The 24,570-nt window shown below is 43.7% G+C and overlaps 3 protein-coding genes across 3 annotated transcripts; all 3 read left to right on the forward strand.

Moving 5' to 3' along the window:
• The first annotated feature begins 5,321 nt into the window (after nt 1–5,321).
• LOC144478431 (uncharacterized) lies at nt 5,322–11,287 on the forward strand. Its single transcript, XM_078196298.1, has 8 exons — nt 5,322–5,794; nt 6,018–6,089; nt 6,351–7,112; nt 7,885–8,267; nt 8,841–9,802; nt 9,860–10,264; nt 10,475–10,706; nt 11,241–11,287. Exons 1-8 carry the CDS (start codon nt 5,322–5,324, stop codon nt 11,285–11,287), a joined length of 3,336 nt encoding a protein of 1,111 aa, XP_078052424.1.
• A 475-nt stretch (nt 11,288–11,762) lies between these two features.
• Nucleotides 11,763–13,427, forward strand: LOC144478518 (uncharacterized). The gene has a single exon (XM_078196497.1). It carries the CDS (start codon nt 11,763–11,765, stop codon nt 13,425–13,427), a length of 1,665 nt encoding a protein of 554 aa, XP_078052623.1.
• Nucleotides 13,428–18,278: 4,851 nt separating this feature from the next.
• LOC144478347 (NAD kinase 2, mitochondrial) lies at nt 18,279–21,849 on the forward strand. Its single transcript, XM_078196154.1, has 4 exons — nt 18,279–18,607; nt 20,638–20,722; nt 20,836–21,091; nt 21,620–21,849. The coding sequence occupies exons 1-4, from the start codon at nt 18,279–18,281 to the stop codon at nt 21,847–21,849; spliced, it is 900 nt and encodes a 299-aa protein (XP_078052280.1).
• Nucleotides 21,850–24,570: the final 2,721 nt, after the last annotated feature.

A 24,570-nucleotide genomic window follows, 5' to 3' on the forward strand; every position in this document is an offset into this window, starting at 1 on the left:
TATATTTATATCTATTTTAAAGCTTTATTATTTCCCTTGGTCTTTTTTCCTGTACACTCCGGTTGGCTGTTATTTTATTTTTGTATTGTATAGTAAGGCTTCATCCCGTTGAATGGATAAATATTATTATTAGCTTTGTATACCGTAACACGGAAAACTTAAAATTGTTGAAGTTAATTTTAAAAAATGGTAATTTGAATGGACATATCTTTCCTCTTTTTATAATTATCACAAACTGAAAATAATGAAAGAACTTTCACTTTCGTCACAAATGCGTAAACTCCGCAATCTACTTGCAACTGATTGAAATTACGAAACAATGAATTTTTACGCAAACTAAAATTTTCTGCACTAATTAGAAGCTAGAAGAGGCATATAAGGACCTTTAACCATTTTAATGTTTTCACCGTTTCGTATTTTGTCTATAGATTTTTGTCACAAACGCATAAATACCCACAGTAATAATTGTAATAGCATAACGTAATGGAACAAGAAGCAATTTAATCTGCGATAGGATAGAATTTGAAATAAAGTTTTGTTGATTAAAAGACCCCAGCACGTTTACAGACAATAACGGCGCGCAACGCAAGAGAAACGCGGCAGTCGCGCGACTGTAAAAGTTAATCGTCCGCGCGATATCATCCCCGGCCTCGTGTTTTCCAAACGTTCGCAACGGACGGCCAAATATTTTTGCGCCAGGTAGATAAAATTTGTCAAGTGTTTTCGATGACACCCCGTATATGGGAGAGCAGACTGGAAGGGCGGCCGCGATGAAGGGAGACGCGGAAGGGCGAGCCAGAAATTCCACCGAATTCAAACCTCCAGACATCCATCACTAGACATGACAGCCGAACCCTTCCGATGTCGAAGTACTGGACTGTACTGAGTTTTTTCAAAGCTACAAGTCCGTGTTTTATTGACAGCTTCGTGATCTGTCATTTCAGACTTCAAAGGAATCGCGCGCCATTGTCAGAGGTGATCGCTGACAAATGAATAAAATGTTCGAAATTCTATCTTGGTAACGAGAGTCGCTTCCTGCGTCTTCTCTGGATTGGTTCTCGACAGATAGCAGCAACTATTCTGTGTTGAAGTTATTGTAAGATCTATTAACCAAGGTTTGTCGCTAATGAATTGAATTATGTCGAGTAAGTATTCTTCGTTACCAAGAGCTTTCGTTAAGGTTATGTTTCGTTAAGTTTGCCGGACCGTGGGACTTTCTTCGTGCGTTTCTTAATGTTGGGCAGTCTTGAAGAATAGTCTGGACAGTTTATTACATTTTTTATTAGATTTATTATTATGTGTTAAGACAGATGCGTCCCAAGAATTATATTCAGAAATATACGAGAAAAGAAACAAGAAATAAATGAAAATACTTTAAGTTTCTGTTTTAATCAATTTTGCAAAATATTTAGGAGTTGGAATTCAAATTGCTCGCGGTTGAAGGGTCATCTCTTCTCAGCTTTATATTAAAACTTGTCACGTGAATTTCTACTTGGGAAAATTCCCGACGAATAGTTTCTAATTAATTTTCTAGCACTCGGCTTCGACGGACCACAAAATTTTCTCTCGAATGTAACTAAAACTCCTGCAAAATGGAGGTGGTTCCTTGGCTGGCGCACGAAGCTACGGTCTCTCCCAGGCCGGGATTATTATCCGGTGGTTAACAATACGAAATTATAATGAACGCGAAAAAAATGCACTTCTCCTTCCATTGTCAATCCGTTGTAACCACAGACGGGCAGACTGCGGCCGTAACGGCGGAACATTTCTGTATTGTTCCGCCGGCAACTGGAACGCACAACAGGTCCTCGTTGTCGATGTAAATTTTTGAAGCGGCCCTGCCCACGTGCATCGTGAATCGGCCAGTTTAATTAGAAGCAGGCGGAGCTATTATTCCCCGTGCTCGCGTCGCCGCGGCCGTGTAGCGTTAAACGTTTTCGCCGCGAAGCGTTCAAGTCCATTCAATCATTCATCTCCTTTTCTGATCCGCGACAATGTGGTCGTGCGCCCAGCAAACCCGATCTCTCTCTCTCTCTCTCTCTCTCTCTCTCTCTCTCTTTCGTTCTCTCGCCGGCTGTTTCTCTGTTTCGCGAGAAATTGCAGCAGGCCGTAGTACGGTGTTTGGAAACGGCGGTTTAGACGCGAAAAACTACATTTTACCGCGAATGAATCCTAGCAAACAAACTTTTCAACGTCATTAACATTTAATTGGACACAATAATTTTAGTATTCAGCAAACCGAGCTTATAACAAATCTTGCATGCAACCCTTAAAAATTATAATATATAGAATAATAGAAATAATAGACTAGAATAATTGTTAATTAATATTAATATATTGTGAATAAACGTTTCGCCAACTATAGAGTTACATTATTAATCCCTGCACTATAATAACGAGTCAGACTCGTGGTGAAGATTTTATGCAAACTCTACTAAATATGAATATTATTAATTTCTTCTACATCGAAGTAAAAATTAATTTTTCTGTTATCAAAGTATAGAAATGAAGGTAAGTAAAGACAATGCAGGGAACACAAATTGTCTGGTCCTATTAGGAAAATTATTAAGTACGAGTAAGTGCTAATCGTCGCTGCATGAAAGGAGCAATAGTGCAAAGGGGTAAAAAGCTTACGAAACTTACCTATTAATTTTCGCAGAAATCAGAGCACTCTGATCTGATCATTTTTATTCCAAAAACTTACGATAACTGCCTCGCGATATCTACCTTCCTGCGCAAGGGTTATTCGATTACAAAAATATATATAAATTATTTCTAATATCGAGAAATATAAATCGCAAAAGAATGTTTCTAAGCGTAATAGAAACTTCGAACATGTAAGACAAAATTGTCCTATTTAAACAATATTCACAGACAGGGCATAGTCCAAGTGAATAATCTGAAAGTCTCAGGAATTTGATAACACCAAATATTAAAGGATTGGAGATGGTAAACACACGGTCTCCCGCGTCTAAATCTCTGTTTCCGAATACTGTGCGACTTTGTGAATTTCGACGTGAAAGCGGAGCTGTATTGAGGATAGTACAGAAATAGATTTTTGCTTTCAACCGACAGTTAGAAACACGTAAACCGAATTGCAGCTGGTCGTGAAAACGATCGGAGCTCCTGCCTATCTCGAAAATATTTTTCGCTGCGCACTGTCCGCCTATGTTCAGCCTCTCGTCGGCTCCGTTAACTCGGGGATCGATCCTGCCACGCCGAAAGTTTCGACGACTTTATCAAATTATTGTAGCATAATGTATAAAATTAACACTTTAGTTACCGGGAGTCTGTCGATAGACTTTTCAATGGCTTAGTTCGATATCCGAATCTTATAATAATCTGACAATAAAATGTTTGCAATAAAAGTTATCGAATATTTTGTGGAGAACAAAGTACAACGATAAAAATATCAAACAACCTTTTTAGTCCCGATGAAAGTTCAGATCAACTTGGCCCTTTAGATATGTGCCCATAATTATGAAAGTGGTTTAATAAGTCATATATTTCTTGTTTCGAGGTATTTAATGAATTGCATTTGCATAAATTAGAACATATTTCTACATTATGCGATCTTTTTATTTAGAATTTTATTAGTCTTGATTAATTGAAATTTATTATTAATATGAAATTTTATGTGAATTTCAAACGAAAATGTTGTTTTTAAAGTTTGAATTGACTTAGACCAGTTTCATAATTAACACCAAATAAATTCCATATAATGTTGAAATTACAACCACCATATAATAGTTCATTTTTGACGATATCGTAAAAATTACATTGAATAAATTTAGTTTAAAATAATGTTGTGTAAAAGAACTGATAAACTCATTTTTTTTTAATTTTGACTTAGACCACTCTCATAATTATGAGCACATATCACTATGGTCTTATAGCATTACAACTGGCGAGAAAACGAATTCAACGATCCACTACACAAAGCAAGACCCACTAGCTAGACTTACGAAACGCGATCTCTTTCTTTGTCTCCACTCCTCCATCTTTTCGGCACATCCCGCGGTAGAAAGCCTCCCTTGTTGCCGTCTGCGTAAACATTTCGCGCGTTAAGTACAAACCCGAACTCGGGATTTCGCGAATAACGATTCGAACGGGTGATCCGTGAATTATTTACGTCCGCGCAGAGGCGGCTGTAATCCGACGGTGATCCAGAAATTTGTCGACCATTAAATAACGTATTCATATCACGCGTGCCTTCAGCCCGGCCGCGATACACGAACTCCCCCGGTCATGATGTTCGCAACGTTTGGCGAGCATTCATAGAATTCGAGTTTAAGCTCACGGATGGATAGGCATAAAAAATATTTACGGAACGTGTTGAAAAAATATCGAATATTTCTCTCGCGTGATGCACGCCTATTTTCCGGGTCCGCTTGAATATTCCGGCGGCGGGCGGCGCGCGTGCAACGCCGCGGCCGCGGCGATCGGCGATCGTAAAAATACACCGCGATAACTGCGCCCCGTTCGATAACGGTCGCAAATGTTTACGGACTTCCCGTAACCAAACTTTTCGGTTCCTCCCACCACCCTCCCCACGGCAATGAAAACTAACCCCAAGAAATTCCCAAGTTTACAAATTCCGGAGTAAACAGGATCCCGCCCGACAACCTATCGCCGATCTCCCGAAAATGTGACTCGACTACTGATGGAACCCGCCGACGTATCACGACCATAAACTTCGCCGTTTCACCGATTTCCGACCACGCGCAACAGAATCCGACACGTCCGATTAGCAGATCGTAAGTGTAATAGTGCCATGCTTTCTATTCTCTGTACGAGATTTTCGATTCTTTGGCGTTCCCCTGAAAGAAGGGAGAAGCACGTTCAAAAACTGTAGTAGTTTGGTCTTTTGGAACATGCTTCGGTGTCTTCGCAATGTCCTCGTGCAACGGGTACTGTCGTATAATGGTTATCTTGTGTTCGCAGTAACGCATGCGAAGATGGTCCAAATATTTGTAGCATCCTAACGAAACTAAAATAGGAAGCGTGGGAAGAAGAATGCTGTCGCTCGGTGTATGACAGTTCTCCCGAAATCATCCGCAGATTATAATCTTCAGAATTCCCTATACGATCACAGCGAACACCTTCGTCCGTACATAGAAAGCTTAACTATCCGAAACAGGCGGCGGCGGTATTCTCGGACGTGCTTAATTAATTTATTTCGAAGATCATTGTCCATTCCCATCGAACCTTTACCGTGCCGTATAATACCAGGTAATGCACTGTGATCTTCCAGGCGTTCGGCAATCGCACACTGACCGGAGATAAACCGCGAATATTTGCTCGACGCAGGGAGCCGATCGATGGATTTGAACGGGAACGTTTGCGCCGGCCAATGTGGACGGACGAGCGCGGCGTGGCCAGGCGGCGCGGCCGCCTGCGGGTTTCAAAAAACGTGCTGCCGCGAGGAGGCGAACGCCTCGAGGATGTCGAGCGACTCGTCGTCGTGCTCGCGCGACTTCGAACATCGGAAGGCGGGCCGGCAAAGTGGAAATTACGCGGAAATCCGTGAACACGAAAGGGGAGGAGGCAACCCCTGCGACGGCACCGCGCTGAATTTCAATGACGCGAATGTTTGGGGGCCCGGCGGCTGCGATCCGTGCTGCGACAGCCTCGGCGACGAGAGCGCGGCCCTCTTCGAACTGAATCGCGGTAATAACGTCTGCGCGAATTGCAAAACCGGAGTCACCGTCACCCTGAGCCCCCGGCACGCCGCCTGCGAGAAGAAATCCGAGGACGCGAAGCAGAGCGTTTCCTTCAAACGGTGCTACGACAGGTGAATAACTCGCCGAAATGATCGCCGGGGGTAAATGGGCTATCGTTCGCGAACACATCGCGGATTTCTTTGAAAGATAGAAACGTAATACGCTTGCGACAACCACGGTATTCCCCTCCTTGACAGTTCAGTGATCGCTAATAAATTACGGGAACGTTCCGGTTTGAGAATTTTTTAGATCTTTACGTGTTTTACTAATTTTATAAAATTCACTTTATTTCAGCATCAATCAGATGTGGCGCAAGAGCCGGTGCAAACGCTCGATTTCTAGGCAAAAGAAGTGCACGAAACAAAGGTACGTCCCACTGTTTTGCAATTCTCTTTTCATTTATTTTCAAACAGAACTTTATATTTATCGAACAAGACATACGAAGTGTTTTTATTTAAATTTAATCAATTATTTATTTGTCAGATTCTGAAAACACCGCGGATGATAATTTTTTTTTGTAAATTGCTAAAGCTGTGTTTAATGGCAAACACTGCTGAAAACTGCGAGCAGGTCACAAATATTAAATTCTTCGAACTGTGAGATTACATCGATTCTACTGGAATTTAGAAACAGGAAGGAGCCTGATCATCGCTGCACCTTCGAGAACTGTTGCGGCAACTGCGACGCTTACGTCATGGAGCTGTCAGGCTCGGACTGCGACCAGCTCCAGAACTGCCGTAACTTGGATTTCGACTCGTCGAACGTTTACTTCGAGGACTGTTGTTGCTCCCGCGAACCGAAACCGTGCTCTTCGAACGTCAGCGTGCATTCGGTGCGGCGTGCCCACCGAGTGTGCCCGAATTGCACCGAACCTGTAAAATGTTGTTCGCCGAAGGATCCGAAATGCGATCTCTGTATGTCCAGCAAGCATTGTCTCCAACGCGTGCACTTCACTAAGTCCCGTCACTCGTGCTGCTCGTTCTGCTCGAGGAAGTGCAGTCCGTCAAAGGCTAGCATGTTCGTCGAGATCGGCAACAGCGTGGCCGACGTGCGTTCCCTGAGATCGGGACAGGTATTCCATATGTGCAATCATTCGTCGGAATCGCTCGGACACGGCCTGGTCCGAAGAGAAAGCGACCCGGTCAAGAGGAAGAAGTCGGACTTGCTGAAGCGGAGCAAGTCGAGGAAACGGTCCGACGCGTACGAGAAACAGTGCAATTCGAATTGCAGAACTCATCCCGGCGTTATCGGCCGCAGCTACTCGGACAAGATCGAGTGTCCGGAGAAGGATTGCGATGGGATCGAGAGAGCCAGAGACAAGAAGAAGGCCTCGTGGAAGCCTGCGAAAACGGTGTCCAATTGCAGCGTTCACCAGGCGTTCAGTCACAAGTGAGAGTTGAATGTTTAACATGTACTTCGTTAAATGAAGTCAAAAAAACCTAAATCGTACGGCATTAATTGTTTTTAAAATTGCTGATGAAATTAAGGCGATAGAGAAAATATGAGGACAGAAAAATTTTTCATTAAAATTGATCAAGGTTATGTAAAAATCGTCGTAGCGTGATTACATTTTTTTAGAATTAAACCTCGATAACTCTGCTATGTTCGATTTTTAATTTGCCAGGTTCTCTTCACTGAGACCGTTTTAACGTGAGGATATGTTTGCCATATTTACAATTACCAAGTTCGTCGTATTGAAAATTGTCAAATTCGATGAAACCCGCAGAATATGTAAAAATTTGTTGGGAGATACCGCTTGCAGCGTAATGAAGATCGATCATTCCCCTTTAATTAAAAGAAAGGAACGTGCTGCGATTCTTTTTCGTAATGTTACAGGATTTTAAGGCATTATTGCGAATAAATCAAAGTTTACCAATTTTTATCAAAAATTTGTCTATTACAATTTTCTTAAGCTGTATAGATTATCGTAATAATTAACTTTCAGAATGTTAAACAGTCTAAAACGAAATGAAATGGTCTAAGTGGTCTAAAACGAATACAGATCTAAACCAGATGCAACAGCAATGAATCGAATATTATTAATTAGACACCAACCCGATCTTTTTAGGGTATTCGTGTGGCTTAAAAATTTCCTACAAACAATTATACTCCCGATCTAGCCGAAACAATACCGACAATCGACCAATAAAATGTTTCGCAGGGCGAGCGCCGTGTGTTTCGACACGACGAAAACGGACTGCTGGCAACAATGCGAAACGTACGAGCGGTCGATGTGGGACGAAATTCGGAGGAGAAAGTCGTGGCTGCAGGACTCCTGCAAGAATTTCCTGAAAACAGCCGTGGCTAGTATTAATCAATTGGTGAAGCAAACTTCTAAAGGGAAACTCCTGAGAAAATGCGCGAAGAGAAGCTGCGGAGGCGAAGCATCCAAGCCGGGACGCGACTGCGATAGCAATCCATCGAACTGCTTGGGCGAAAACATATGTTGGACAGAAAAGGATTGCAATGCGCATTGTTGCCGGAACGCCTGTTGCTCCTACAGCGAGGACCCGAACGCGGCCGGTGTGCCGCAGTGTCAAAAATGTAGGTACCAATCAGTGTTGCCGGGGAATTGATGGCGCGTGCGGTTCCGCGGTTGCGGCATCGCCGCGCAATTGTCGACAAGCTTCTCCGCCACTCTCACCGGAGTGTCTCGGATATGCTATAAGAACACGGGAACGGTAAAAATGCATCGCGCAGTGCAACGCGACGCAGCCTCTCAGGATGAAAATATAGAATCTAAATATTCTCGTACAATGATATCAGATGTTCCCAAATTGTCATGTGCTTATGGAGAAGTACATGTTATAAAGGAATAAAAGGGAATATCAATTATTTTTTAGGCGAATCTTAATTATTTTTAGCTTTTAGTTTTTGGTTAACAATATTATCATTGGGTCACATTGTCCGGCAGAAAAAGACGTATAAAAGTATTCGTTGCAATCCGAAGCACAAAAACTGTGCAGAGAGATTCCCCTCGCGTCATCAATTTCCTAGCAACACTGGTGCCAACAGTCTCTCTAATCGAACACTGTAAGATCGAATCTCTCTAAATCGGCTGTCATCTGTCCTGCATAGGCGGCGTAATGTTGGGAAACCGATAGTTTTCGTTTTCAGATGATCATTGCAGTCACGCACAGCGGCGCTGCGTCGAACCTCTAATTCGCGAGAGAGGAGGCAGCGACAGTTCCGACACCAATCGGAAAAAGAACACATCGAGCTCGACCAGAAATATAAGCTCGAACTCGTCGTCCTATCGTGGGTCTAGCAGTTCCAGAAACCCGAACAACGCGCATCGATCGTCCCTGACATCGGATTCGGATAGGGGTAGAGTTCGCCAAGGCCAACCGGTTCTCACCACCATAGACTCGACCATTCAGACGAGCGTGACGCACTCTGTGATCGAGCCTTCGTCGATCACGCAGAAAAGCATCGCCTACCAGAGACGAGTGAGACGAGTGAGACAAGTGGCGCAGCAAGATAGAGGAACTACGAACGGCCAGACTGAAAGACAGGCGGTGAAACAGCAACCTCTCAGAGCCTTGGGATCCTCAACTCCCAGGACGTCGAAGACACCGGTGCCGACTCCCGATTCGGCCGCGTCACCTCCGAAGTCAACGACAACCGATTCGCAGATCCAGTGCGAGATAATTACGCAGACCGAAGTGAGGTGCGCGCCTCGCGGCAAGGAGGTGCCTGTTCAGATGGCAGACTCCTGTGCCTGTAGCCCACGAACGGAGGCCACTGCGGAAACGGCTCCCGAGGAGTACACGTTCCGGGAAGCCTCCATGACAGGATCTAAGGGAAGCGACACCGTACACGATATATCCGAACTCCCGGACACGGAGCCAGCTGAAGCTGAGGTAACCGTCGACGAGTCCGACGTGCCTGCGGAAAGCGTAGACGATACGACCGAGGTTTCTCAGGAAGCGACGGAAGTGGCGGACGAAGCGGAGATCGCCACTGTGGAAGTATCGGACGATACCGCGGAGATAACGATGGTTGACACTGAGGGAACAGCGACGGACGAACTCGGGGAGACAGTAGTGGAAGTACCAGATGATTCCGCGGAGTTAACGGTGGTTGACACCGAAGGAGCAGAGGATGAACAACCCGAGGAGGTAACCATGGTGGAGGTACCTGTGGAGGTACCTGACGACTCCGCAGAGGCTCAAGGGACCGATACTGTGGAAATCTCGGATGACAGTACATTGATACCAGAGACCGATGCCACAGTAGTGTCAGCGATCGATAACGTGGAAATATCTGATGATAGTACGAAGATGACAGTGCTCGATGCTGTTGCCACAGCTGACGGCGCGCCAGCTGTCAGCAAGTCGAAAATGGCCATCAGCAAAGAGACGAAAGAGGGTCGTAGCTACGCGAGCATAAACATGCAGACCTCCAGCACGATCCTGACGAAGATCCTATCCGAGTTCCAAATTGGAAACACGAGGAAGAGGATACTGATGAGTATAAAACTGCAAACAGCTCGAGATGGCGACACAAACTCGTTCACGACCGATTCGAACGGTACAGAGGTATGCACCGATTGGTACAGTAAACTATTCCAGCCTTTTTCGGCTCGTTTTTATAGTTGACATTCGGCTCATATATCGTATAATCGTATCTTCTCTGCTCAAATTGTCCATTTCTATTTAGAAACTGAGGGACAATTGCAGAGAATTTGTTGTATTTAACGTCCAGGCAATCGTTGGTGGCGAATTAATTAGCGAAACGAAATTCGATAGGTGATAGAGATCGACGACAAGACGAAGCATACACAGACGCGTAGCGCACCAGCGGCCAAGAGTGCGTCGAAGAGACCGAAACGTCCGAGCAGCGTCAAAACGACGACCTCGAGACCCAGTCGGACGAAAGAAATAGTAGATCGATCCCAATGCATTAAGCCTAGCAGTCACGCAAGGGAGGACCAAAGTCAGCGAAGATCAGAATGGAACGCAAGAAACGCCAATAACAACTGTAAGTCTCGTAACAATGGCTGTTTTGGTCTGTCACCTGACCAATTTGTTAACACTAAAGCTACTAAACTAGTAAAAATGGCTAGTTTCTGATTTCTTATTTTACAAGTACTATACAAATATTGTTATCAGAAATTTTCACACGAACTTCTTTATTGAAGTGTATATTACGATATAGATCATATGAAGTTTATGTAAACGATGTATATGATGTATGCTAATGTATATACATATGTTTAGAGATCGGCAGTTTTAGTCTTAATGGGGTGAGATACGTTATAAAGTTTTCATTCTTTGCATATTTGCGTAATGCGAAACAATTTTCAAATTAGCGAATCTGAATATATATCATTTGTATCAATATTCTATCAGACTTTTATTAGTACGGCATTCTGTATTTGTTAATAGCGTATGGGATTTTTATTAATACTGCATTCCATTTTTATTAATATTGCATTTCATTCGTATTAAAATTGTATTTCGTTTGTATCAATATCGCATTTCGTTCGTATCCATATTGGATTTGCTTTTCCAGATGGATATTGTAGCGGAAATTGCGGCAAGGAGAAACCATTGAAATGACTGAAAAGGTAAGGTGTTTCCAATCACTTCAATTTCTCCCTCTCTCTCTCTCTCTCTCTCTCTCTCTCTATTTCCCTCTCTCTCTCTATTTCTCTTTCTTTCTTTCATTTCTCCCTCTCTCTTCCTTCGCGCGAAACATTCGCTCGCAGTCGGAACAGATTCTTCATTTTTTAAGACGCGATCGAGAATCACACGAGTTGCTACGTTTCGATCGCTACAACTTCGCTTCGCCACTCGCGATGCAATCTCTCCATAACCTTCTGACATCATGAATTTCAAATTCAAGCCGCAATCAGATCCACCGCAATGAACAACAGTGAAGCAACGCCGTTCCCCATATTCTTCCGAAAGCACAGAAGGATGGTTACCTAAACAGTGTCGATGAAAATGGAGTAACACGGAGTCCGAGAGAAGCGCGCGCGACACACCGATTACTAGATTAAATAGCCGACGAATTGAATTACCGCAACCAACAATGGCCGGGAAAATGTCGATCATCCGCCGCGCGTCCCTGTTCCTGAAGAACATAAAAAGCTCGTCGAAAGTGGTCGAGACGAAAGAGGCGGGCACCGTAGCGATCGTCGAAACCGACAACATCCACATAAACACGGAAATCTATTCGGACACGGATCTTCCTGGCTCGTTCGAGTGTTACGACGGCAACTGCATGATCCTCTATGCATCCAGGAGCAAAAACGTGACGACGGATTGCGAGGGCAGCAACGAGAAGGTGGTTCCGGCAGAACCGAGTCTTCCGGTTTCGGAGGATGAGAAGAAAGAAGAGCCGGTGGCAGAGGTGCCAGTAGAACCACCAAGTACGGAGATCCAGGAGACACAGAAGGACTCCTGGGACGAAGGGTCGCGTCACTTGACCGAGGTTAAGAAATACCACGTGGAGATGAAGCGGCCGATGTGCCATCCGGACTGTCCGAATCTGTTCGTAAGCCGATGCTCTCAAATAGACAAAGTTGAGAAGGTCAGGGTCAGTACCGCGAAAGGCGTTACCATATCGATAACTCGAGCTGAAAAAGAATCCGTGTCCACGAGCTCCGCGGATGTCACTACGGCGAAGTCGTGTCAAAGACCAGCGTCCGTCCCATCGATCAACTTGTCTCCGATTCAGGAGGAAGAGGATCCTTCGACGAGAACCAGTGAGCCGAGTATTCCGACTCGAGTGTCTTGCGATACCATGCAGAGTGCGGAATACGTGGCATCCACGGCTAGCTGCGTAACAAGGCAAGAAGACGACTGGTCCGTGCAGGAGGAAGATGAGCAGAACGGATTCAGCACGGACGAGGAGTACACCACTGAGGTGGTGACTGTAGAAGACGAGAACGCACTTATGACGGACGAAGGTAACGCAGTAGCTCTGGAAGACGTGGACAAGCGTGATGTCGAGGAAGCTGGGAATCAGACGGAAGCTACGGATCGGATGATCAGCGAGGCCGTTACGGATCATGAAACCGATGAGGAAGCTACGGACCAGCCAATCACCGATGATGCTGCAGACCAGTCAGTTACAGAGGACGGCAATTCGGTTGCCGACGGAGCTGTGTTTAAGTCGGAGCAAAAGGTAAAAACCTCGGAGAAGGGGATAGAGACGGAGACTATCTTTGAAAGGGAACCGCGAGAAAAACGAAGGAGTCGTCGGGCGAAGACGTCGACTTGGATCACGAGTCCCAGCCCCACCAGATACGAGGAAACCGAGATCCGCAACTGCATAAGGTCCAGCCGATCGCCCTGCAGGAAGCTAAAGTACAGAGAACTCTGCGAGGCGCAGTGTTCGTCGTACACTTCTTCCTGCGTCACTTCGGCGAATCGTTTCTGCGACGACGACTCGAGAGTCGAGCAGATCTACCCGACGGCTTACTGCTCGTCGAAGAGCAGCTCCACCTTCTGCTGGCCGCAGGTGCCGGTTTCGTGCGATCAGCTCTACAGGATAAACAACGCGAAGAATCACTCGGTAACCGCGTGTAATCGATATCACGGGAGTATCAACAAAGTCTGCAGAGAACCAAGCGAATACTGGTGCCCCCCTAGCCAATCCTATCAGAATACATGTGCGCCGCGATGCAGCCCCAGAAGCTCGATGAATTACTGTAACCCCTCTTATTATTATTCTTACAACTCGTGGTATTAGGGGAAAGGAGTCCGAAGAACCGGAAGCGGGACGCTCGTTGTTACCGTTACTTAACAGTGTTACAACGTCGCGAGTCTTTTAGAAACAATAGCATTAAGGGGTCACAGATTGGGTTATTGGTGAGTTAACCGGGTGGGCCTTATTCAGTTCCAAACAGATTCTTATTCCATCACTTATGTGCACGCTATTTAAAAGAGTATGTAGGAATTATCAACGTTCTCGCATCGATATATAAGAAAGTGATTACTAAAGAAAAGACTATTATCTGTACACGTATGAAAATTGACGCATGCAAGGATACCACGATTTAATACGGGATTGGTTCGCCGTAATACACCCAAATCCGTCGATCTATTAATGCTGAAATATCTCGTCGCGAATCTTTGATATCCCAGTTTATAACTGCAACATAGAATGTAATAATGTAAACGGCGCTTAAAAGTATTGGGGTTGAAACTGGTTCTGTAAAAGCAACGTGATCCTTTCTGTAAAAAAAAAAAAAGAAAACAACAACAATGTTATAAATGCAACAACAAAAAAATGTAATTAGTTTTTCGAATGTTACATCGTCGTCAAAGGGTCAGTTGCAGAAGCACGATGAAAATGTAGCGAGCCAAACGTAATAAAGTATGCGAGAGAACAATACGAAGACTGAGTCACGCTTTTCGCGAAATATGCAGTACTTTGCATCGCGCGTCGGTTTTTTTGTACCCTCTTTCTTTTTTGCGCGACGAGGAAATGAATTTCACTTCTAGGCCCCACGGGTTGAAAAGTTCAGTTAAACGAATTTCTTGCCGCGCCCAGAATGTCACGGTGTCATAAGTGGTCCTGGTGGTCAGCAGGTACGGAGGGGGGAGGTGCTAGGAAAAGAACGCGCAAGTTTGTTGCGAAGTTCGTCGCCGGCCACCCAGAAACCCGGCTCCGAGGGTCCTCTTCAGGCTGAAATCTGCGTGAGACGTGTAATTACTGTCCGGAGGCCCGTTGTCATATCAGCTCGGTATATAATAAAAATTCTCGAGGAAATACAATTATCGTCCTACCTTATTACCGGCTTTAACAAGACATTTTAAAACAGCACCGGCACAGCGCACAGCCGACGCGACGCTCGGCAAATTGTTGAAATTTCTGCGAACGCGAGAAACAAGCAGCCGGAATGCGTCCCGGGCTCGCCCGGACGCGTTTAATTCAGAAAATTGCATTTTTAATTTGGGCCGCGTTTTCCGAAAGGTGAAACACTCGAGGCATTCTTATTCCGTGATACACTGTGTCCTCTCTCCGCCGTCGCAAATTACGGCGACGTTCCCGGCGACGGAAACCGATATTTTTTTCTATTTGGACTACGAAGTTCGCCCGGTAACGGTTACCTGAGACCAGGCCAGCGAAAATCCCGAGGAAGTTCGCCGATGCTGTAGACCATGCCCGGTGAAATATAAAACACTTGGATATTTTGTGACAACGGGTCTTAGGAGAACATTCCGGTACCGTAAATGGCTTCCGCGGTCAGCTATCCACGAGACGAAAACTTCCGCGAAGTTCGTCCGCGAAGTTGGCCTGCCTCGGCGCTGCAAGGAAACCCGACGTGGGCCACGCCGAACCAAAAACTGCACGGTGCACCGCCGAAGTATGTGCTGTTCCTCGGAGCACCGTAATTCCGTCGAACAGACCAGTTTCTTTTTGCGAACGAAGAAAAATTGCGATTGCCCCAGTATCGATGAAGTTCACCGAACAGAATATACAGAGCACGTGGCTGCCGATACAAAACCCGTTCGGATGTGGTACCGGAACTGCGCCGCAGCTGACCAAACTTCAAACTAATTGGAAATGAACGCAACATTTTATTACCGATAATTCGTTTACCCGCACAGATTGCTCCCTTTCGGATAAGATGCTATCTCAATTCTGCCAGAGACCTTCTTCGTGAGAAAGTTGATCACCTTCGGTTAAAGTTAGTTGATCATTTCAGAAGTTGTTTAACTTAAAAATCATATCATGCTAATTTAATAATTAATTGAAATTGTGTAAAGAACAGTGTAGTGTTCCTATAACTGTCATTTAAATAATCACTTTTAAATCAAAAAATCATAACCAGCAGATCTGATATAATCTGATATTCTCCGTGAAGGAACATTCAGTGATGTTCTTTCAGTATTGCATTTATAACGATCGATAATTAACAATTAAAAAAGTTTTTATTTCATCCTTTTTATTCTTCTAATTTCCTCCTCGTTACTGATATGAGGGTAATAAGTTCGTTAAGAGTATCTCGCTGTTAAAAATAATTAAATATAATTAAAGTGGCAATTGCAGGAACGCCGACAGCTAATAAACACGCCTATCCTATTTAGTCGATCATTGCACAGAAATCTCGTCGGTGTGTGGGCTGCTCGAGAATATTTCGTGACCGAGGGGAACGTGGTTGGACGGACAAGGTTAAGGGAAGATCCTAGTACCGTAAGTGGCTTTAATGGTCAGTGTCCATTGAGACGAAAATTTCGCGGAAGTTTGTCCCGAAGTTCGCCGACAGTCGATGTACAAGACTCGGAACCCCGTCGACGTCCTGAGTGCCGAGTATCACTTAGGACACGTGAGGTAATCCTGGAGAACAGGTTCTCCCGCGTGGCGTCCAAGTACGGTGACCAAATACTCCGCCCGGAAGTTGAAGCTACACGCTCGGTGTTGCGGATCTGTGGAGACACGATGCGATTTGCAAGTTCCGCGATAGGGAACGGATCTCCCGTACGGTGGAAGCGGTCAATTTCATGCTCGCCACTTTTAAACCCCATTGAAAGCAACGCACGGTCTCCTGAAGTTAATAAGTAGTCCTGCCGGGTGTCGTCAGCCTGGTCGGCGGAAAACTTTGTCGCAGAATCCAGGGAACCCGTGCGTACAAACATTTTAAGGCGTGGGATTTGGGGGAAGTTCGAAGCTGCTTGGAAAACGCGAAGTTCTCGAAATAGATTTGATATTAGCAAAATTATTTCGTGTTCGGAGAAACAGAACGATGAATGTAAGTTCAAAATACTGAAATGAAGGAGAATAGTTCCGACAAGATAAATAAAATCATTTAAAATTTTGTTAAATTTATTACATTAAGAGTATAGCTCATTCTCGAATTCTAATTCCAGATATATCTCGTCATCATTAATATAATGTTAGTAATAATGTAATAATATTAAAAACAAGATTAAAAATAATAATATGTATTATTAGTGGTATTATCATTTGTTGTTATTGATAATACATTTGTAATGTTAAAAGATAACATTATCGATCATGGTCTAAGGATTATTAAATGAAAGAGATGATTCGATGGTATAATTATAATGTTCCATTATAATCTAATAAATTTAAAAACTGATAAATCGAAAGTTGAGTAAAGAGTGGATTTTATAATTTTGCAATGCTGTGACAGAGTAAATCGTCTTCATAGAAGATTATACAAGCTCATTTTTCGCACTGTTGACTGCATCGTAATAGATGTACTTTAGTGCTCCAGCGAAGCAAATAATTACCCAGAATTAATTTCTATGAATATATGAATATATATATATATATATATATATATATATATATATATATATATATATATATATATCGTAGAACGCGTTGTTTATTAACAAATATTATTATTAGCCGTAAGTGATAAATCAAGTTAATAGCAGTTGTAAATCCTATTATGCAAGAGTCAGCGTCCGCTCGCATAAACGCGGGACAGTTTGCATTTTACAAGCAATGAAACGATTACAATCGACAAATGCGTTCGTACCTTGCTGACATTTCGCGCAGCGCTGTAACAAATTTATTAATAATTTATCGGAACGAATTCAGGAGTCGGCCCGGCGAGCGCGGATATAAACGGCGCATTGAATATTTACCGGCATCGGCAATGGCGAACGAACCATCTCTCGATTCAATATTTGCCGCCGTAATAAGTGTTAAACTAATTACCTCGTTTAATTAATATTAATCCGGAGAACGTTTGCGTTGCGCATTACGTTTACAATAGTATATTGAATAATATCGATTATAACCTAAATCAGATCGATCCGGTAGGGGGAGAGGCACGCGCGTTTGGTTACGATATGAAATTGCGGCGTGCCGGTGTGCGCGAACAATTTCGTAGCTATGAAGCCTCGAAGAGTGCTCTGCGTCTCCAAGCTGTCCTCCCTAGAGTTCCTAAAGTATCGGCATCCTAATCAGACCGAGGACACGATATTGTCCAGGATGGCGGAGCAAGGGAAGGATCCGCAAGAGATTCTCGCCGAGCATCGGACGCAGATCGCTTGCGAGAAAAATCTGGTCGCTGTTCTCAAGAAACTCGATATCTCCTTTCGCATTAGTAAAAGGTAAAACCGCGGACATCCAACGTTGACGAGAGGGGTTCCTTTCTTTTGTTCACGTGCTCGTTGAGAACAACTGCCGTTACATTGTTGGAATCGCAATATTCCCTTCGATATATCATTCATCGATAGGAACATTCCGTTCCAGCTACTGTCATTAGTAAAAAAAGGGGAACAGTTTCTAAATGACACCCGATTTTTCCAACAAAAATAGACAATTTTTATTTTGCATGAAAAACCGCAGTCTATTCGTCAGGCATTAGAAACGCGAGTTTTGCTCATGGTGGGTTTCGTTTTTAGCATAATTCACTTTACATTTGTCAGATATATTAAATCGTGTTATTAAAACGTAGCTAAAGTAAATTAAATTTCACATAACTGAATTAAAATTGTAAAGTCACGTTCCAACTGCGATATTCACGCGATAGATCGCCCGCCCCACTCCTTGCCTAACTTATCCTCCTAAGAACAGCGTGGGAAACACGACAGTGCTGGGCTCGATTGTTCCAGGATGTCGGATGCGTCGAGATGCGTGAATTGGGCGGACCTGGTGATCCCGATCGGTGGCGACGGCACGTTCCTGCTCGCGTCCAAATTGATTAGGGACAACACAAAGCCGGTGTTCGGGATCAATCCGAGCGTCTCGGGCGAGGCTAACGTTTTTACGATGCCGCGGAAATACACCACCGATATCGAGAGCGTGTTCGGGAAACTCCGTTCGGGGGACTACACGTTATTGATGCGGAGTCGCATACGGACAGTAATGAACGGGGAGGGACTTTACACGCGACCCTTTCATATACACGAGAAGAGTCGTACCCAAGGAGAGAAGAGAGTCGAGTGGGTGCATTATTGGAAAGTTATCCTCCGCGATCTAACCGTGTTCCACCCCGGTCCGAAATCAATATGCGCATTTTTATTCACGGCATCGCGACGCGACCGCCGCCCCGCTACGGAAATACGACCGGTGCTCGCGTTTCCTCTGTTATTCCTGTTCATTCCGGCTTCTCGCTATACCTTTGTGCCGCTGGTAATTCTTCGGACAACGGATCCCATTTCGATACGTCATTCTTGTCAACGTCTTTCTGCCCTTGCTTTCCTTTTATGCAGAGTGGTCGGCCGATATCTGCCATTTAAATTACTCGGAAACCGTTTCCTACGCGGAAAACTCTTTCGAACAAGAATCACACGGTATAAAATGATATCATTAATCTGGCCAATGTAATTAATATTTTTTTTTATATTGTTTTATAGTTCTTAGCTTGAAGAATTCTGTACTTCGTTGTGATATAGTCTGACGCGTTATTTGTGTACATTAAAAGTTTGCAGAACCGGAAATTTCGCAGCCCTCCGATGCTCGCGGCTGGAATTAGGTTCACAAACATAATGAAGTTCTAATAGGGAATCGTCTGGCGGACACGACTCGTTCAACAGAGTTCTTTCTGTCGGCAATTTGTTCCCGCCGAGTTTTAAACAAGCAACGCCTTATCGCCTGTTCCGCGTTTTCATAAAGACCGTGATGTGTCTTCGTTTCACGAGCACACCCTCACCCCGGCAAGTAGTTTCGAGTTATGGGGCGTTACAAGTTCGTCAGTTATAACTTGCAAATTACAATGTTCGCGCAGTTACGAGTCACGCGTAAAGAAGTCGTAACGTCGCGACACCGTCGTAACGAGCGCACGTCGGTAAATCATAATTTCTGGTGCTGAAAAAGGCGAACAATGAGAATCGAAAACTGGTTAGCCGCTGTTATAATTGGCTACGCGCGCGCGCGCGCGCGCGCTACCGTTCCGACGATCGCTTTCTGTTGATTTTTCATTTTCGGATAACACTTTGTGATTCCATTTTATCTCGTTAACGATGCCAATAAATTGTTTCGTTAACACACCGCCGACGAATTTCGAAATAAACGTTATCGATTACTCGCGCTGTTGGCTCGGCTCTGTATTTTTGTGTTTCTGATTCGTTGATCATATTTTACGGGAGTTTAAAACAATTATTAGTTCGATATTTATATGCGGATCATGCGCCAGGAAACGCTCGACAGTGTAGTGAATCCCTGTCTTATCCGTTATTGAATCATCAGTGAACATGATCAGTGAACAAATTATTTTAAATTCATAACAAATCTTTTTAAATTCACCGCTGTAACGATTTAAATGAGAAATCATATTTATCGTATTGAAACTTCCAAGGTCCGTTGAAAAATTACCGAGTTCAACGAAATGCAGGGGCATTGTGAAATTTTTCTCGAAAATGCCGTTTTTAGTCAAATGAAGTTCGATCCTTTCCCTATAATTTAAAAAGAAAATGGAACTTGGCTGAGATTTTTTTTCGCAAGGTTACAGCAGTTTAAAGTAACCCTTTCAATGTGACAAACATGGCTTCGTAATTAAAATACAGTGGTGGATAAAACAATAGTTACAGTGGTGGATATGCATCGAACTTAAAATCTAAAATCGCGATCTTAAAGTAAAGGCTTCAAATATTAATTCAAAAATAGTGTCGTCATCCTACGACGATTTTTTCGCGAAATGATCGTCAGTCAGACTTGGCCTATTTTTATCAATTTGTCAATGCTATAACATTGTTGTGCATTATACATACAATATTTTCAACGTTCTAAAGTAACACGCGTTAATTATTTTCAGGACTCGGTAAGTTTAGTGTAAAAAAATGAATTTTACAGAGTTTCTCCATCCCCATTAAACGTGCATACATCACGAAATTATTTAAATTTTAATCCAGTCGAGCTTTCCAACCTGCCGACACTGATAGAGATGATATATAGTCGCTCGGTTGAAAATGGAGACAGGATTAATGGAAACATTTTTGACGAATCTAATTATCATATCGCATAAATATCGCAGAGCCCTGATACGATCGACCCAAAGAAAACTAGCGGACGCCCTGCAGCCTCGCGAGAGAGTTCTGCCGTGGCTGGCGCTAAACGAGGTGAGGTATCCGTGCGGCGTTGGCCCCGGCATAATTTATTCACCATTGATCAACATAAGTGCGGTTACATATAGCCGGTGGAAAGTAACCGATACCGGGCTCGTAAAATTCAGGTATTCATGGGAGAATTTTCGGCGGCGAGGCCGATATCATTAATCATCCAAGTGGCCGGCGAGACGCATCGTGTTCGATCTTCCGGTGTGTGCGTCTGCACCGGGTCAGGCTCCCGGTCCTGGTACAAATCCATGAACCTGCGACCGGCTGATACCGTGCAGAAGGTCATCGAAATAGCCACTGGCAAGAAACTGAACACGGAGGAGACCAACGAGTTGTTGTACAAATACCATCGAGCCCTCATGTACCCTCCAGGTAAGCGGCTCGTATTTTTATCGATGGAAATCGGAATACGTAGTCGGACGAATGTACAAATTGAGAGTTTCAAACGACTCGATCGGGGGGCTGAGATAGGAATCGTTGTAGGCGAGAACTATCACGAGCGGGACGCTTTCGTTTAGGAACGAGATAGCAAAATCTATTTCTAGTACGGAACATTCTAAATGCTCCGTGCTATACGTAAATATTTTTTAAAAAATACTTGATCGAATGCAATAAATAACCTTGACAAATATTACTTCTAAGCACACCAAAATTTAATTGTTTACCGTAATTAAAGATTGCGCAATGAGGTTGCAAACCGTACTAATACGACTCCCGCCTTTAAGCTACAATCGAGATAAATCGTATTACTACGACTCCCACCTTTAAGCTATAGTCGAGATAAATCGTAGTACTACGACTCCCACCTTTAAGCTATAGTCGAGATAAATCGTAGTACTACGACTCCCGCCTTTAATGTGTTAATTGGTAGCAGCTTCGATAACGTGCGATTCGTTTCAGAGGACACGAGGATGACGTACATGATACGCGAACTGGCTGCCAGGACGCGTTGCGCCCTCGAAAATTGTTGTCCCGAAAGACAGAAATGCGACACATTGACTGTGAAGTCTGGAGGTTTCGACGCCGGTTTGGTCATCGACGGAAGCATGTCGCTACCATTCAACGACGGCACTGTCGCATTCTTTGAGACGAGGCCCGAGCTCGCCTTGAAACAGATCGTGATGACATAGTCCCTCGTGAAATCAGTACACCGCACAACTTAATGTTTTTTTCTTGTCAAATCGAAACGATCAGAAGAAAGTAGCGCGACGGAAATACAAAACTCAATGTTTCTGTTTATGTAAAATCGAAACAGTTGTAAGAACTGTGATAGGATAAGACGAGTCCCATTAATTCGGGAGCAGGAAAATATACGTCACGTGGACACAAAATAGCGAATAATTGTCAAGGTTAAAATTACGAAATTGTTCGAATTACTGATATCAACGATTTTGTATTCTGTAATCACGTTTGTAGTAGAATCAGCGGTGTCAGACTACCGTCTGTGACGTCACCAACCCCCAGACACATACAGGGTAAGGAGTGGTAAGTGGAAGAAGACGAAATCATCCCCGATAACTAGACTGCGTTTTTATACGCTTAGAACATAACTGTGTAAGTGGTATGCAAAGCAGTAAACGCGAATGATAAATTTAACAACGCCGATAGATTATTCTGAACTTATTGAAAATGTTATGAATGAAAACAAATGACTATATAATTCCTACTTTTGCGAGCGATGTAGAGAATTTTTATTTTGCATAAAGGGTCCGCAGTCCGCTGATAACCTACGTTTTACGGTGCAATATTGGAGCGCGTTAGAATGCCTGCTGGATGAAACTTCCCTATACAGAAGACGCAGACGGAAGGAAATCCCAAGGAGAGACATATTGCTTTGAAGCCACCTGTTGTTGACACCAGAAACTCTGACTTATAGTGTTACTAGCATACTGTCGACGTTTACGCGAGCTCATCTTTTTACAGGCTAATTACAATATCAAGCGTTCAGTTCAAATGTATTTCTTGCTATCGCAGAATCCCTACAGTGCTGACATAATAGGACAATCTAAGAACATCGCTGTTTTTAATTCACTGAAATTATTAAAGAAACAAGATTCTTTCGTTTCACGGAAAATATATTCTATTTTTGTATTGCAGAGAAAATGTCGGTCAGGATATTTATAAAGAATAAATATAACTTCGAAGATAACTTAATGCTATTCGTGTTACCATTTGCCAAAATCCTACTCTTCGTACATTTTCAAAACGAGAACTCGCAACATCTTAATAAAGCTGTAATTGAACGGTAATACTCTGGACGACGAGTTTTGTTGTAAGAAGTTAATTAAGAATTATTCCGCCGTGAAAGGCGAAGAAAATGCGGGGTTCCCTTATCTCGTGGCAACAGCGGCCGCCGACGTCGATGCTGCAGAGTTTCTTATTTATCTCTAATGGAGGAGGCGTAGGCCGGAGTAACAAATAATTGCGCACATTTGTTCCGAAAATGAAGGTAGTCTCGGGCGAAAAGATACGGAGGGGCTTGGTGATTCGGTGGCAAAGGGCAAGCTGCTCTTTTTCTACGGTAACGAGAGGAGGGTGAAATACCTTTCCAGCCACGCTTTCCGTTTCCTTGGAAGGAGGGCAGAGCAGCCACGTCCAGACTTCCTTCCATTAACCCCGTAATTTCGGTTTCGGCTGGAACCGCAGACACGCCGACCTTCGAGATCAGGTGTTCATGCAACGAGCCTGTGTACGAATAAACATGCAGAGATACTAACACATTTAGCAACGTACACGGAACGGTTCGCCTCGTTGCGATGATCGAGCTTCTGGCCGGGGGGATGAGAATGAATGGCAAGGGCAATCGGGATAAATACGGGGCCGCCATTTAGAAACTAATTTGCCAGATGTACTTGTCAGAAAAGTCGTTCAGAGCACGCTGGACTTCTGTTGTTTTTAATAGCTAAACTGCGGAAATAAAAATCGTCTGCATCAATTTCAAAACAAAGGAGCAACTTCGAAGTTTCGTTTCTTCTTTAATCATTTTAACCCCTTAGCGTATTTTAGCGAGTCAGACTCGCGATGAAGTTTTTTGCCCAAACATGAATATCGCGAGCCAGACTCGCGAACAGATACTTAGGCCAAACATAAACATCGCGAGTCCGAGTCGCGAACACATACTTGGGCGACACATACATTTCGGATCGTATTACGACTGTTTACAAACATCAGTCTGGTCTGTTTAGCGCGCGTTGATGCGGACCGCTCGGGCCCGAGTTTCGTCGAGCTAAATGACACGGGAAGGGGTCAATAGGCCGATTATTAGTTACCTTTAATCATCCTACTCTTTAGAGGCAGATTTAATCATATGTTCCATAAATTCATAAAATCCGCATTTTATTAATTTATGAATGTATTAAATAAATATTTTTCCTTTATTTATATTTTATAATTATGTGGAAAATGTCTCGACATGTTTCGGATAAATATGAGAAAACGATCGTGATACTCATCCTTTTCGATTCAATTGAACGAAGGAGGAAAGTATGCGGTAACGATTTGAAACCGATAATAATTAAAGGGATAGATGGTAAAATATGTCAACTGACGACACACCCTATATACATGTTACTGTGTGACTTCTCCTTCAGCTAAGTGCACTGTTTTCGTACTCCTCGGAGCGCAAACTGTGGGTGCTCGAGACACAGGATACTAAGTAAAGCACTCACTGCCGACAGTTTCGGGGCGAGCACGTAAAGCGCCCGTTGTAAAAGACTTGGAGAGGTGTAAATGTCGGGCTCTATACGTACGGTCGGAGTGTGTCAAAGAATTTAACATTATTGAAACTGAAGAGCAAACGGAAACTTCTCGAACCGATTTACCCCTGTGTCAAGGTCACCGTCTCAAAGAAC

The sequence above is a fragment of the Augochlora pura genome, chromosome 2, assembly GCF_028453695.1.
Source record: "Augochlora pura isolate Apur16 chromosome 2, APUR_v2.2.1, whole genome shotgun sequence".
Taxonomy (NCBI): Eukaryota; Metazoa; Arthropoda; class Insecta; order Hymenoptera; family Halictidae; genus Augochlora; species Augochlora pura.